Source organism: Xiphophorus hellerii, chromosome 16 (assembly GCF_003331165.1).
Source record: "Xiphophorus hellerii strain 12219 chromosome 16, Xiphophorus_hellerii-4.1, whole genome shotgun sequence".
Taxonomy (NCBI): Eukaryota; Metazoa; Chordata; class Actinopteri; order Cyprinodontiformes; family Poeciliidae; genus Xiphophorus; species Xiphophorus hellerii.
In genome coordinates this window covers 2,363,426-2,379,155 of record NC_045687.1, presented here as the reverse complement: position 1 = coordinate 2,379,155, position 15,730 = coordinate 2,363,426, and the positions used below count along the sequence as shown (strand labels likewise).

General features: G+C 40.3%; 2 protein-coding genes across 2 annotated transcripts; both read right to left on the bottom strand.

Moving 5' to 3' along the window:
* Window positions 1-2,221: 2,221 nt before the first annotated feature.
* Window positions 2,222-8,051, bottom strand: cbx2 (chromobox homolog 2 (Drosophila Pc class)). The gene is made up of 5 exons (XM_032588496.1): window positions 6,752-8,051; window positions 6,593-6,636; window positions 4,686-4,751; window positions 3,775-3,844; window positions 2,222-3,696 (listed from the first exon to the last, which is right to left on the bottom strand). Exons 1-5 carry the CDS (start codon window positions 6,821-6,823, stop codon window positions 2,365-2,367), a joined length of 1,584 nt encoding a protein of 527 aa, XP_032444387.1. The 5' UTR covers window positions 6,824-8,051; the 3' UTR covers window positions 2,222-2,364.
* Window positions 8,052-8,692: 641 nt separating this feature from the next.
* Window positions 8,693-14,892, bottom strand: LOC116736184 (ectonucleotide pyrophosphatase/phosphodiesterase family member 7-like). The gene is made up of 6 exons (XM_032588497.1): window positions 14,620-14,892; window positions 13,682-13,827; window positions 12,418-13,047; window positions 9,908-10,139; window positions 9,299-9,422; window positions 8,693-9,212 (listed from the first exon to the last, which is right to left on the bottom strand). The coding sequence occupies exons 1-6, from the start codon at window positions 14,852-14,854 to the stop codon at window positions 9,164-9,166; spliced, it is 1,416 nt and encodes a 471-aa protein (XP_032444388.1). The 5' UTR covers window positions 14,855-14,892; the 3' UTR covers window positions 8,693-9,163.
* Window positions 14,893-15,730: the final 838 nt, after the last annotated feature.

The following is a 15,730-nucleotide window of genomic DNA, read 5'->3' as shown; positions in this document are numbered from 1 at the left end:
TTCAGGGCATTTCTATATGGAGCCAATTAAATTCACATTGATCGAGATATATAAATATGTAGTTGGATTCATATATATATATATATATATATATATATATATATATATATATATATATATATACGTATATATATATATATACATATATATATATACAGTATATATACACATAAAGGTTTTTAATCTGGAGTATGGCTTTTAGGAAAATCTTTCTTCCTTTCTAGGAAGAAGTGCAATAATCTCCAGGCAGGAAGGGGATTCTCTCTCAAATTGCTAAAAAAAATAAAACATTTAGTTAAAGAAAAAAACTAAATGTTGTGAATGAAGACAAATAAACACAAACTGAGGTCCTTTGTTCTGTTTATTAGTCAAGTTTCACAAGGCTTTATGGTTAAAATAAATGGGTCACAAACAGAAAACAAACCCCGTCTAGATGGATATGTGGCAGTTTATGCCTTGATGTTTATATCTGTAAAAAAGTAGATGCCAGAAAAGTAAAAAAGCGAGTTGCGTCAGCCTCCCAGCTGGCAGAATAACATCATAGCTTGGCTCTAAATGAAAGAATAAAGCAGAACTAAACCATTCAAATGCTTTCAATCAGGCGTGCAACATTTGTTTCTCCCAGCAGGACCTCCTCCCTCACGTTACAGGAGTACAAATAAGAAAATCAAACAGGGTAAGGCTCCATTCAATGCTCTGGGGGTCCTCCCTGCATTCAGCTACCTGAGACCGCAGCTATCTTTAGGGGAAAAGAACGAACGGCTCAGTCTGCAGGCGAGTTGAGTCCCTGCTTTGTTGCTGAACTCCTCCCACGGGAGCAGAAAGCAGCGCACATGGTTGCTGTTTCTTTCCCTTTACATCAGATAAAGACCCAGATTCCTTTTTCCTCCCTCTGGCCTGAAACACCTGTGAATAAAACTAGAACAGTTTTATAACTAGAGATGCACCAATCCAATGTTTAAAAAGAAAAAACAAGTAAATTTCCACCAAAAATGTCAGAAATTTTCTAGAAAAAAAAAAAACAAGGAAATTTCTGAGTTTGAGAAGTCAAACATTTTCTAAAAAAATCTAATACTTGGATTAATCTAAAAACTTGAATATTTCCAAAAGTCTAAATTTTTTAACTTTTGAAGCTTGCTCTAATACAACCTAATCAGTTGTATCAAAATTTGTGTATTTGGCAAAACTGCAATGGAAACACTTTTTTCACATCACACGTTGTGATCAAGCAGATGTAGGATGATGGCAATGACGTATCATGTGAACAAATTTATTCACATAAGGTGTGTTTTTTCAACATGAGCAGAATATTTTTGTAATGGAAACGCAGCCGGTGAATGTACAGGACATGTTATACTGCTGTCTTAAACTGTTTTTATAAACATTTGAAAAAATGAATTTTTTTTCTCAAAATTTCAACATGTTTTTCTGCTCATTATCCCCTCTACATGTGGTAAAACTCTCCAGAAAAGGACAGAGGTAAACATCCTGCAGTCAGAAGTTTTACCTTCATATCTCTGTGAATGCAGATACCTGACTTCCTGCATGTAAACAGAACCTGTCATAATGCTGCAAACGGTCCAGCAAGGCGTGGAAACCCAGCCCAGTTAGAGCTCTGCTGAGGCAACATGGGATGGATTACCCTGGATAAGTTAAAAACAGATAAATTACAAAACACTTATATTTAAGTACTGATGTTGACTAAAACTCCCTCAGTATAGATGGATTAAAATAATCTCACTCCTGTTTATAACCACTGCTTAATTATTTCTGTTTGTAACATTCTGATCACATTTATAGCAAAACTGATAAACTGGAACATTCTAACTAAATGAGCTAACTAGTTAATTTGCTAATTAAATATTTGGTTCAGCTAAACACAGCTAATATTTTACTAATATCTCAAAGCTATACATTTAGCTTTTTGTATATATAACAATATACATTCCAGTTTTCTGAGTTTTTTTGTGCTGGTAAGAGTTTTAAAATTGGACTTCAACATTTTGTGTCAGCCTTGTTCTGATTGGCTAAATCTATCTGAAACTTAAGATACCAACTCAAATACCACTGCTAATAACCTCTGAATTTAACATTAAAATGAAACTAAAGTGAACCGTCCCTTTAAGACTGGGACTAATGATCACATGGGCCCTGTAACTGAATACCGTAGTTTCTCTCTTGAGTAACATGACAAACGAGGACAAACGTTTATTTCTCTGCGTCCAAAATGCACTTTTTTAATACATATGACAAAATAAATAATTACAATCAATGACTGACTCTATTATTATTGTTTTTATCTAAAATATGTCTCGACTGCTATAAGTGAACTAGTGAACCCTGCAGACCCGCCCAGGTCGACTGTCAGTAGTTGCGGATGCTGAAGAAGCCCACGCTGGTTGGCGACTCTTTCACCGTGACGGTGACCAGGTTCGCCGTGACATCGGTCACAAACACGTGTTCGATCAGGCTGCGTGTGGGCTTCCAGTCCTGGTTCTGGCCCGCCACTGGGTGACCCTGTCCAGCGTACGAAGAGTCGTGGTCCGAGTCCGAGCTGCTCTCCTCTTCGCCGGTGCTCATGTCGGTCATTTTGGCTTTCTTGCTGCCTTTAGTGGCCGTTCTTGCCGGCGGGTTCTGGATCTCGGAGCAGGACTTGTCCAACCGGCCTTGGACCTTCTGGAATTCCTTCATTTCTCTGAGCTTGTCTCCACCGGCCTGCGGTTTCCTGGCAGGCGGTCTTCCAGAGGAAACCGGACTTTTATTGGCGTTTGTCTCCAGATTTTGGGGGACTGTGGGTTTTCTCGCAGGGACGACTGGATTTCTCAGACCCGACGCTGCGGTGGTGCCGCTTCCAGGAGCGTCACCGCTTTGAGACTGCTTGTTCTGAAGGTTGAGGGGCTGATGGCCTTGATTGGAGGAGGCGCTCTTAGACTGGGAAGCCCCTGCTTTAGTACCGGCTACCCGCTGCATTGCGGACCCGGTGGAGTGGGGCTTCTTTGGTCCACTGGGTGAGCTCAGAGTGTGCTGAGTGGTTCCTTGAACTGGATGTTTGGTGGTATTCACATTCAGAGCAGCTACTCCTTTGGATTTACAAGCAGCTGTTTTCAAATCCAGACTTCCTCCACTGTTCCCGCCGGAGATGGACAGCTTCCCCTCGGTTGCATTTCTGCTCTGGTTGGATTTGTTCAAGGCCAGAGATGCGGTTTGGACTGAAGATCTCCCAGATCCAGGTGAGCTGGTGGCGGGTTTAACCGCCCCACCCTGGGTCAGCGGGCTCCTGTACGGACCAGGCGCCGCATCTTTGGCTGAGCTGCGGTGGAAACCCATGAAGGTGAAGCTCGCCGGATGAACCGGCTTCTTGATCGCCCCTGGAAGATCCGTCTCTTTGGCGGTCTTCAGGACTTTGCGCGGACCCTTGTTCTGCTGGAACTCCTTCGCCTCCGGAGGGAGGGGCTTCCTGTTTCGCTTCCTCAGGGGCTCCTGCTTCGCCATGACGATCTGCGCCTTCTTCTGAGGGACGGGATGTAGCTCCCGTGGCCTGACGGTCGGGCTCGCCTGTTTGGCGTGGCCGTCATCACCCTCATCTTCATCTTCTGAGGATGAAGACGAAGAGGAGCAGGAGGATGAGGAGTCGGAGGACGAGGAGGATGAAGCAGATGAAGAGGTGCTTGATTTTTGGGGTTCCGGTATATTCTCCTAGAATTTTAAGAATAATTGTTTAGCGGTCCATTGTTGGTCCAGAAAGTAGACGGTTCTGCTGTGGTCGATACTTACTATGATCTTTCTGGGTCGTCCTCTGGGTCGTTTGCGTCTTTTAAGCATCAGAAGCTCTTTTTCTTGTTCTCTGATGGGAAAAATATTTTGCATTGAGAGGATAGAATGAGCAGCTAGTGACGCTACCTTTGGTAACTTATGACTCCTGTGCATTATGGCAAAGTTCATTAAAAAAGAAATTAATGAACAAATTAACTTCTTGATTCAAACTTTGCAGTCTGCTATGAGATCATCTAGTACTGCGCCAAACTGGTTCAGGAACCTTTTTGTGTCATAAAATCGGGACAAAATCCAACAATCACATACGTGGATCCTCAAGGCTGTGTCCTTGGGCAACTTTAATTCAATATCTATATACGCTACAACAGAATACTGGGGCCAGGCTATTTTTTTAATGAAAATAGTCATAATAATACAAGAATAAAGTTGTACGACAGTTGTAATAATATAAAAATAAAGTCATAATTTTATCAGAACTCCTACAGGTATACTTTGGAATCTATTTAAGGAATAAGGAAATGCTTACCTTTACTCACAACTGCATAACATCATTTTAGCATCCACTTTGAAGAAAGAACCAAGCTGAGATGCATTTTATTCTATTAAAATGACTATAACCAGGAAATATTACTTTTTTAAAAATATCTTGTATTCTGACTCCAGTACTCCATTGTACAGGAATAACAGAAAAAAGGCAGAAATTAAGATTTTTTTTTTTTGCTCCCAACGTTTTCTAACGAGATCAGGACTCAACTGGACTACTCAGCTTTTTAAAACTACATTTAAGGTTTTTTTTCATTTTGTCTTTTAATAATAATTGACTTTTGTTCATCTGTGATGTCACTAAATGTATTAAATCAATCAATGAGTTAAAACACCACAAACTGCACAGGAAACCAAGGGTTACCCACTTCTTATTGAATGCCGCCAACAGTCTCGGGTCCAGAATGTTTTCCTGCGGCTCCCAGCTGTTGTGTCTGAAATAAATAGAAAATGACACCCAACGATTAAAGAGTCATTTTCTATGTGGTTCTCAGAGGGAAATATAAGGAAAGTTGTTTTTTAAAGCCAAACTAAATAATTAAAAGCAAAACAGTTGCTGAAATATAGTTGACATTGATTTCCATCAACCCACATGTCTGACCCTTTCTCTGCCATTACCATTATTTACTTTATACTAGATGCAAGTTTAGCATTTCTGAAATTGCACACTAATATTTTAGCTCCATAATATATAGCCTCCACAATCAGATAGGAGAATTTCACAACAAATTAAATAATTCATGGAGTAATTTGGTTTAATTTCACTACAGACATCAGGGTTTGATTTCCTGAAAACAGAAATGGGGTCAATAGTTTGTTTGTCCACATATGTCCCTAACTCTTGTCAGAGTTTGATAAAGTAAGTTCTTCCAACCTAAATCCTCTTGGTTGATGTGTTAACAGACTGGAAATGATGAGTTTTTAATTTTGATAGCAGAAACATACAGATTTTTGGCCGATTAATAATCACTGGAGCGTAAATCAGTGGTGAAATACAGACTGATTTGCTTTCTTTGCAGAAAATTCAAACTTGAGCAAAACCTGTATGGTTTAGTTATCTAAATTATTCTGGTCACATGTTCCTCATGCATGTCTGTGTATATCAGAGTAACAACGCAGGTCAGAACTGTAGCAGAAACAGTCAACCTGTAAGCTTTTGTTTTTATCATCTGCAGCTGCTCTTCACTTTGAATTACACAAACAGGGCTCTTAAATGTCTGGGTACGGTGCTGGTGTGTTAGGTCTCCCAAGGTGCCCTTGTAAAAGCAACATTTCTTTTAACTTCTTGCTTAACATATTACCATATATATTTCCATTTTTTAACTCTATTTCAGGCTAAAGACTTTGCTATCCCTGCTTTTGTCTTGTTTATGTCTGGATAAACCAGAAAAAGTTTTAAATATGATATAGTTTTGGCACATTTGAAGACTAAAAATGTTGGCAGTTCTTGGCTTTAGTTAATTTAGAGAACCTAAATGAGATGTTTTTTAAATGTACATCTTAGATTAAGTGGAAATAGGCCAATTTAAATCTAACTGCACTTTTCTTTGGTGCATCAATTTTTAAAGCACCTGCAGGCTCCCTTCCTGACCCCCACTGCATTTCTGAACCTTATTATACGTCAAACAACCTAATTATAGTGCAGGGGGAAAAAAGAAAAACCGGATTGATCTGATCTGTAATAAGCTTTCTCTTAGTGAACAGCCTATTCTGATCAGCAGTGAGGAAAATAATCCACCCCCACCCTCTGCCAACACACACAAAGGATGTGGTTCCAACAGAAAACCCTGGAGCTGGCAGGCAACAGTGTGAACTGATGGAGGATTACAGGGATGGAGCAACACCATGGATAAAACCTCACATTTTCTGTCATAAACTAATATAAAGCTTAATAAAGTAGGATTATTTTTTTGGTTTTTTTACAAACTATTGCAAATTTGGATTATTTATGTGCAGAAAACGTATTAAAAATTTAGCGGAGTTAATATTTGTAACCGTCTGAATGAGCTGTAATCCAACTACTAAATCAGTTTAATGATGCAGGGACAAATCTGCGCCAGGTTTCAAAGAAAATTCTGGATTTCTGAACAAAAGAAGCAACTATAGAGGTTCCCAATAAAGGTAGAAACAGTTCCCAGGAGCAAAACACAAGTCTGGGGTGTATTTCTAGTTCTGGACCGAATGGAAAGAGCAAGGGTTCGGTTCTGGAGGAAGCAGCAGGCTCCCATCAGATACGTTGTTGTTGTTTTCATTGTTCGGGCTGAGTAGCACTTACTTGGATGACCATCCCCTCCACTTCACCAGAAACTCCAACTTTCCCTGAAACAAGAGCGCAGAAAAACGGCAACAGCGGCGGTTTGGTTAGCGAGAAGCCGCCGGAGGAAGGACGGAAAACCGCGGAATGAGGATGAAAAGGTCGTTTCTGAAGCCCCACCTTTCTGAGTCGTTTGTTCAAAATGCACTCGGCATCAAAAACCTGCTCTCCCACGGCGCTCAGCTCCTCCATGATTGCCTTCACCCCGAAAACGGAGGCTTCCTCAGCAGCCAATCAGAGCAGCGATGGGACAGCACCGGATGTTTGCAGGAAGGCTTTCAAAGTAAAAGCGCTGGTCGCATACAGAGCATAGATGCTATGTTTATCAGTAAATAAAGCAGAAGAATTGAAAAGATGCGGGTAGATCTATTATTATAAGTAACAAAATCTGGCACGAAAAAAAGTGGAATGAAGATGAGGATGAAAGTAATTTATACAAAAGACAACATTAATAAAAAAAAGTCAAACAGAAGAAAAGAAGCTGAAACTAGTTTAGTTTCCCTCTAAACTATTGTACTTAACTGGCAAAACATGGATAAACATGAGGTGTGTTTAGAAACATTGTTGAACTATGAAGTATATAAATCTGAAAGAACAACTGCAGATAGAATGAATGTTGGGAACTGAAGGAAATAAATGAATAAATACATAAATAAATACATAAATAAATAAATGTAAGAAAAAAAATGTCCACAAGAGACAGAATGCAGTCAGAAATATTCTGACACAGATGATATTTTGCAAACCTTGCAGCCTCAGCTGTGTGTGATCAGGTGCTTGTCTATTAATTACAAAGAACTGTAAAAAGTTAATGAGTAGATCTTCAGTTCAGCTGCAGTTGTTGTCTTGTCTTGACGATGGTTTACTCCTAAGGAATTTCAGGAATTTCAGAAATTTCAGACTGTGAGGAACTTGCTGCTGAGAGTTTAGGAACTAAAATAACTTCAACGTGAGAAGTTGAGCTGCGCAGAAGATTGTTTCAGGAAGTTCAAGACGCTCCAAAAAGCTCAAAAGTTTCAAACAGTTCATAGTGAAGAAAACATTTCAATGGAAAATAAACAGAAACTCTGCAGAATGGATCAGATTAATCTTTTAGCTGATTGTTTGAGACATCTGGGAAATCATTTATCCGTAGGACATTGGGGGAGGTCATGTGTGCCAACACCAACTGTGACGCATCCTAATTTAACCCGTATGTGAGTTTATTGTGCCACTCACAGCTGGAGCATGGCAGAGAAATTCTGTTACTTTACTTCTGATTGGTTCTTTTTTAAACTTTTAACCTTTTTTGGTTGAGTTCTTCTATGTTTAGACATCCTTTTTGAGTTACGATGTGTAACCATGGTAACGAGGCTTTGTTTTTACAACTGGGTGCAGCTGACTGGCGTCTCAAAAGCTCAAATAATACCTGAACTAAAGCCTTAAATCCCAGAGGAGTTGAAAAGGAGGCTTCAGGAATAAAGACCAGGTCAAAATAAAAGAAAGAAAAACAGCTTTTCCATTCATCATAAGAATGATACAGAGACTAAATAGGGAGCAGCAAAAGCAAATGAGGTGGATTAGCAGGGCTTTCCAATAACTAATGGTTTCATCCAGGGTGTGCTGTTGTGATATATCGTCTCTACTGTCTGGAAATTAAGCTGTTAGCACGTTGTTGCAAACAGCAAGTCTTCAGTCAGAGGCCTCTTCAGCTTTGTTGCAAGATGGACTGCTACTGGAGCTCCTTCTTTCCCACATCATAATTATCCTCTGTGAGTTTAGAGGATGTGAGGTACAACAAAAGAGAATTTCCCTATGAGATATATATAGTGTTTTTGAAATAAATCTTAGTCGTTGAACCCAAAAATTAACAAACTTTATGAATAAAAAACATTAATTTAGCTTTTCATTTGACATTAAAGTTTAAATTAAATATCCCTGCATTAATATCAGTGTTAAATATGAAAAATGTCAAACTGATCAAATATGTGCACAAACATTTCGAGTTGGCTAATATATTATCTACAGGTGAAGTGACATAAATTAGGGTAACGAGTTTGGAGCCGTTTATGGATTTTTTTGTAAAACATTTTTAATTTTGAAAGACTTAACAGGAAGTGTTATCCTTCTTGATGCATCTTGACAGGGCAACACGGACACAGGCGGCTAAATCAGAACGTGATTGTGGAAATATGACACTCGGCAGCTACCGTACTCTCATTGACACAAATATTATTGTTTATTCTCTGCAAATAAATATTTTAAAGCAAATATATATATTTGTAATCCTTGTTAGTTTATGCAGCACAAACATCAGAGTTTTTTTTCTTTTGGGGAAAAAAAACTGATATTTAATTACAATTGTATTTCATGGCATGAAACTCAGAATTTGTTATCTGTCATGGTAAAATGCTGCATTATTATCCAAAATAAATATGCATAACACAGTAAATGTAAGCTGTTTTATGCAGGTTATGGGATGATGGACAAATTTCCCTTTGGTAGATATTTGTCTATGCAAGATGGAGGAATGAAGTTTTCTTTGTGTTATGATCACAGTGAACTTTGTTTTGACTGCTCTTCTCCTGGCGAACTGTCCAACCTGTAACAGAGATGCAGAGCGATAAAAACAATCCTACTTCTGCAATAAAATCATCTCCAAAAATATAATCTAATTCTTCCCCTCACCTTTTATTCTTTCGTTTTCTCTTGATGATTTTCTGTGTCGTTGATACAGTGAAAACTAGGAGAAGAAATCCAGCCACTGCAGCCAGTCCAATGAAGCCGTTTTTCCAGAAGTTCCCAGTTTCACCTGAAAGAAGAAGAAAAAAATATTTTCATACTGAATTAAGAGCTTTTTCTACATTATTTCTAAAGTTTCTTCAGACACTTCGATATTAGGGCATTTTGAAATAGCGTCCATTACACAGAATGATTCATTCTTTACCGACTTTACTCATTTAACATAAATGTCACTAATGATCATTACGTTTACTCACTCTCATTTATTCGAATAATGTTTGGGAACAATGTTATTTAAGGGTTAAATTTACTACACCATATTTTTAAATTTACTGGAGTAATATTATTAATTATTATTAATAGTTTGCAGTGAAAAACAGATTGCATTTTACAATATTTCTTTACATTTATTTTATTTTATTGTATTTTTTTCTCTTCTTCCCTCCATCTTTCTGAGGTCCCTCTATCGCCCCCTGGCGACCTATCCTTTGATTGAGTGAAAGTTGAGTAATGAAGAAAAATAAAATATTTCCACACCTGATAAGTGGAACATACCTTCAGGTTGAGCCGTCGCCAGCATGTGCTGAGTGACGCTCAGGTGGCCGTCGTTGACCTCGGGCTGGATGTTCAGAATGTGGCACATCAGTGGATAGATGTTGACCGTCTCGAAGGGCCCCACCTCCAGGTTCTGGTGGAAGGCCGGACCCACGGCCCTGAAAAAGGGCTTCATGTCCATCTCCTGGTTGTCAAAGCCGTGCTCTCCTTTGTTGAACTGAACGGGGAAATACTGCAAGGACAGGAGGCGGATGATGTGACAGTCATGGCCCATTTTAGGAGGTTCAATAAGAGTTTAACTTTCATTAAACAGTCATTTTAATAAGGACTTCCCAGCCTGGCCTGCTTCCAGCAGAGGGAGATATTGGCTAAGAAAAGACTTGGTTTCATGCTATGATGCCTTCTCTGCCTTTATAATAACTCTCAACTCATGACCCTGTTTAAAAACAGATTATTTTCATTTATCTTCTATTTTTAACATCAAACACATATGAGAAACAACCAAATAATAATTAATTGTGTCATATTATGGCTAAAAGTCATTAAAAAATAGGTAGAACAACCAGTTATCCAAGTAATTGCATAACAGTTTTGTGCTTATCTTTCTGTGGGATCAACTCAAATCGGCTGGAAGCCATGAAAGGAGAGAACAAAGAGTCGGCTAATGTCCTGATCGCTGCCGCTCGCATCCCGAGACGTCAGATAACCCACTTTCACCGACTCTTCTGTTTCTTCAAACATCCTCAGCCCTTTCTGCTCCTTCAGGCCCGATGTGGCGCATCACAGTTTGGACCGACAGCGTTCAGCTGAGTTGAGTACGGAGCCAAATGAAAATGCTAATTTTGAATTTCGAGGCATGAAAAGCTTCGCAGAGCATTCGAGAGCTCTGCGTGTCATCAGCCAGGCCTGGATTATCTGTGCAAATGCACTTGATTAAAACTGTAATGTGCCAAGATTAAAATTTCACTCCTGTTTCTGATTGAAAAGAGCTCAGTTTCACAACTTCCAGAGAGCAAATTCTGGGGCTAATTTAATTACATCAGAGGTCAAGACGGGAGGATGGTTCTGGAGTGAACATGATGGCGCTCCTATCAGTTATAGGCCATAAAAGTGCGTCTAAATCAATCTGATCATAATCACAGCTTTACTGGCAGCTGTTAATGTGTTAACAGGGCTGTTATTGAGATGCTAGCAGGTTAAAATGGGGCATCCTGGATTTGGCACAAATGGCAATTTATTTTACCCTTTAAAGGGTAAATCAATAGGACTTGCTGTGGGCAGAGAACTGTCACAGAAGCTGTCACTTCAGCTTTAAACTGTCCTTCATGTTGCATGTCAGGCCGGATAGAAGCTGAAACATGAGAGCTGAGTTTTTACTGCTGCAGGTTCAGGTGAGGTTCAATTAATTGGGAAATCATCTCACACAGAGTGGTACTCTCACAGCATTTCACTCTTTCTGTTGATAATAGTTGCCCAAAATTACATCAGACCAGAAAACAAATATTTTTATGCAGAAATGTGGACAGACTGAAAGATTTGTCTCTGTTCTGTAGAGCATCTGAACTCTGTCTGGGCTCTTTTTGAATGAATTATTGCATCAATGCGGCATGGCATGGAGAAGACTGCTTCCTGCTCAGGAAGCCCAGAATAGTTAGGGTGTTTTCAGGCCTCCTAGTCCAGTAGACTCGGTTTGATTGGGAACCACAGTTGGAATATTTGTTACATTTTCAGTTGGTGCAGCTCACTTTCCATTGTTTTTGTCAAATGAACCAAAACCTTTTGAAAAACCTGTTCCCCTCCTCATCTGTGGGGGCGCTGCATCAAGAACTACTGAAGGAAACAACAAGAATACCTAAGAAGAGGGAGAGCAACTTCCTTATTCATGAAATGTGAATTAAAATGGAGTGGAATCAGATTTTGGCAGTTGTAAGATTTTGCTTTTCTCTTTGGTAAAATACCATGAGCCATTTCTCCTATTAGCGCTAGACTCTCGCCTTTGGTTTGGTTGTATTTACCCAGAATGCCCTGTGGTGCAGTTCTCTTCTTGCTTTTAGAGCAGTCTCCGGTCCACTTGGTGTTCACATACGCATTCGAACCGCATCAGAGTTCAGTTTCAGCTGAACCAAGGCCGAGGTTTGTAGACGGATCAGAGTTCCCTTTTTTTAGTTCGCATCAGAGTTCGATTCACATTCTCACCTTCGCAAACGAACCAGAGTTTGATTACAGCAGATCAAACACGTTTGGTGTGAATGCACCCAGAAGTTCATCTGCATTGTTGGTTCTGATCTGATTAAGTTTGCCAGTGTTACCATGGTGGTTAAAGCAGTTATTGGTTCATATGGCAGCGTGAAGCACCACCATATTACACTACTGTGTTAATAAATATTGATTTATTGGTCTGATGGAATATTTTATTATCCATCTGTGTGTGTAAGGAATATATACAAAAATAATTTTTAACTGGCTGTAGTGAAGCATATTCTTGATTATAATAGCAGAACTATACCAACCCCATTGAGGACGAATCCAGGGTCGGTCCATAAAACGATGGGCAGGATGCGGTCATTGTTTGAGAAGTGAAGGTGCTCCGGCATCTCCTCCTTCTTGTACACGTGCAGGTTTGGGTGCGCCCCCTTCAGGGCGTTGTAAATGGTCTCCAGCTTCCCAGGCTTGGGCAGCAGCATCCCAGAAGGGCCGTAGTCCAGCAGCTGGAAGGACACGTCGCTTAAGGAAAAGCCCGGGATCTTGGACAGGACGATTTCTTCCACATCTGGACCACGAAAGACGGTGGTCATGCCGTGGTCAGCGGTAATGATGATGTTCAGCTGTTTGGTCAACCCGTGTTTTTCTGCCGAGTTTCGGATGTAGCCCACAGCTCTGTCCACTTGCTTCACCATCTCTCTGCGTTCTGGTGAGTCTGGCCCGTATTTGTGGCCCGTCATGTCTGGTTCACCGAAGTACAAAGACACAAAGTCCAGATCCTGATCTCTGAACCAGCTCATCACCTTGTCCGTGTTCTCGTACCAGGAGGCCTCGTTACTGTAGTCATAGAAATTGGGCTCCACTTCGCGCACCATAGCAACCTCTCCCTGGTAACTGGATGCTGTGCCGGGAAAGTGAAGAGAGCCCGCTTTCAGGCCCTGGAAGGGTAAAACACAAAGACTGTATATGACATGTCTGCTGGAAAAGTTGAGAGGTAGGTACAGACTACATCAGCTCATAAAGTTGGTTCTAAAGTCCTCATCCCAGTCTCAATGTATTATGCAAAAAGTGAATTATGCTAAATTCACTTTTTGTACTTCCATTTGGGTCTTACTGTTTCTAAAAACAACCAAGTGCTTAGAAAAACCTACCCAACCATTTTCTGGCAGTAAATTCACATTTTTTGATGCCTGGAAAATTAGTCATTTGAAAAACTTCCTGCTTATTAAGTCACATTGTATGGTAACTGCGCCGTTGCCTAGCAACACCAACTAAGCCCAGCCTCGAAACGGCTCTTTTTCCAGACACCAAAAAACATAAACTTATTGCCAAAAAATAATCATGTGTGTTTCTTTTTTGTTTTAGGTGCATTTTTAGAAGCAGTAGAAACCCAAATGGAAGTATGAAAATGTGCAAAAGATTAATTTTGCGTAAAAACGGCCTCTGGAGGGTCAGAAAATCCAATCTGTGTCTGTATTTAAATGCATTTTCCTCCACATACAGCTGAACCTTAAGAAGAGTTTGCAGCTGAAACTGGGAGGACTCTGAGTTTTGCTTAATGGCATCTCAAACCTGTCGCTGTGCTGTGATCCAGATCGGCAGCGTGCCGTTGTCCCACCACTCGTTCACAAACTGAGTCTGATAGTAGCCCTTCTTCTCACTCGTGGTGGTGTTGAACCACATGTTGTGGATCACACCGTGGTTCTCAATGTAGCGGCCTGCAGAACAGAACCTTCATCAGACAACTGCTGGACGAAGTCCTACAGCCAAGTTTGGAGATTAATTTCTAAGAAGTTACATTTCTTGAGTAGGAGCTGCTAATTGGAATCAAATGAACAAAGAGAGAACATCCTTTCTATCAATCAACCAAATATAAGCATCTATCTGAAGGCCAAAATGATCGAATCAAATCAACTTGAGGGCCTAAATCAACTTGAGGGCCACAACTCCACACCAACTCAACAACAAACTAAGCATGTAATGCTTTAATTAAACATTTGGTCAGATTTGTTGTTATAAGGGGATGTGTAAATTATCATAGAGCCCAAACTTAGAAAGGGTTTTGGAGCTTTAGCTTATTTAAAGAAATTTAGCTTTCCACTGGAAACAAATAGAAATAAATTTAGCCAATTCTGAGCAATAAAATCAGGATTTAGATCAGTCTTTCTAGGCAAGTTTAGTAAGTTAATTAAAACAGATTAGGGTGCAACAAAGTCAGCTTTTTCACCAAAATGTATTAAAATTAAATTAAATTAAAAAATACTTATTAATCCCAAAGAGAATGTTTTTTATTTCTGTCTTTGTACTTTGCATGAGAATGCAAAAAGTATGGCTATTTAAAGACCAATAACTGATGATGTCGCCAACATTTTCTGCTGTAAGGTGATGTCACTTTGTAAAACTTTTGCCCTAATTAGAAACAGAAAGCCTGTAGAAGTCTTTGCATCATTCTCGAGTTAAAGTCAGGGGCCGCGCCGGGAATCGCTGTTGCAGAAAGCGAAGTGTTTTACCTGTCAGGAGGGTGAAGTGCGTCGGACTGGTGACAGTGAGATACGGAGGAGTGACATACTGGGCCTTGACTCCATCTTTGGCCATCTGGTCCAGGTTTGGCGTGTCCACATCGCGGTCGTAGTCCCATCGGAAACCGTCGAAGGAGATGAGCAGGACCTTCTGCTTCTCTTTGGCCACCGGGACTCCGAGGACCAAACAGGCCAGGAGGACGCAGAGACTCGCAGCCCGCAGCATGACGAACTCCTCACAGATCTGGACTGACCCCGGCCTTCGGCTGAGGCTTTAACTCACAGGAAGTCCCGCCTCTTTTCAGTCCTCTGAAAGCCCCAAGTTCTGAACAAAGTTTCCCCGACTTATCTTATCGTATTGATTAGATGGACTTTATCTCGGCTCCTTTAGCATCAGGCCTGATGAGGTTTATGAGGCGGTTTTATGGCTGGGACTTGTTTTCACTGTGAATCCCTCATTCACCCTCTCTCCTTCATTCCCAGTCGTTTGAGTGTTGAGTACTGGCAGTAAAGCAGATTAATCTCTCCAGGCATGTTGCCTGTTTCTCCTCTAACTCGGTTGTTGATGCCGCCTTCCTGCCCGTCTGTGTCTCTGCGTTTCCGACAATGGGGGAACGACACTTTGATGGCTTTCACCTTGAGTTGGGATGGTGCATGATTGATCTGACATCAGGAAAATGAAAAGAATGAGAGTCTATATCTCGTCATCAGGTAGCATTGGTCCCTCGGGAAGCAAAGATCCCTAATAGACCTATTTGTTTTAATACGTCTGGATGTTGTTCGGATTCTTGAGAGGCAGTGGGACCGAAACTATTTTGGAAAATGTTTCATATCAGATCAGTATTCTCAATATCACCGCATTCTTAGGTAACCTTATCAATGTCCATCAAGTTACCGGACAAGCTAACTCTTCAAATTTGTTCTTTATTGTGTTCGTCCTTGACAGAAGTTCAAGGGAATAGTCTAATCTTTATGGAGATAAGGGATAACATTCATCAGCTTTCATTTACCTCATTCATATTCATCAGCTTTCTCATATTAACTCTATCTGCCCGTCGTCCACTGTCAGCAAGATTTGGCGAAGTGTTTTGGACTGCTGAGA

What these genes read in the sequence shown, in the direction of transcription:
- cbx2 (XM_032588496.1), bottom strand. Translation starts at nt 6,823, where the DNA reads ATGGAGGAGCTGAGCGCCGTGGGAGAGCAGGTTTTTGATGCCGAGTGC. An exon ending in TGGAGGGGATGGTCATCCAA is followed by an intron (nt 4,752 to 6,592) that starts GTAAGTGCTACT and finishes TATTTATTTCAG; the next exon opens with ACACAACAGCTGGGAGCCGC. An exon ending in TTGGCGGCATTCAATAAGAA is followed by an intron (nt 3,845 to 4,685) that starts GTGGGTAACCCT and finishes TTTTCCCATCAG; the next exon opens with AGAACAAGAAAAAGAGCTTC.
- LOC116736184 (XM_032588497.1), bottom strand. Translation starts at nt 14,854, where the DNA reads ATGCTGCGGGCTGCGAGTCTCTGCGTCCTCCTGGCCTGTTTGGTCCTC. An exon ending in GCACTTCACCCTCCTGACAG is followed by an intron (nt 13,828 to 14,619) that starts GTAAAACACTTC and finishes TCTGTTCTGCAG; the next exon opens with GCCGCTACATTGAGAACCAC. An exon ending in GGATCACAGCACAGCGACAG is followed by an intron (nt 13,048 to 13,681) that starts GTTTGAGATGCC and finishes TTACCCTTCCAG; the next exon opens with GGCCTGAAAGCGGGCTCTCT.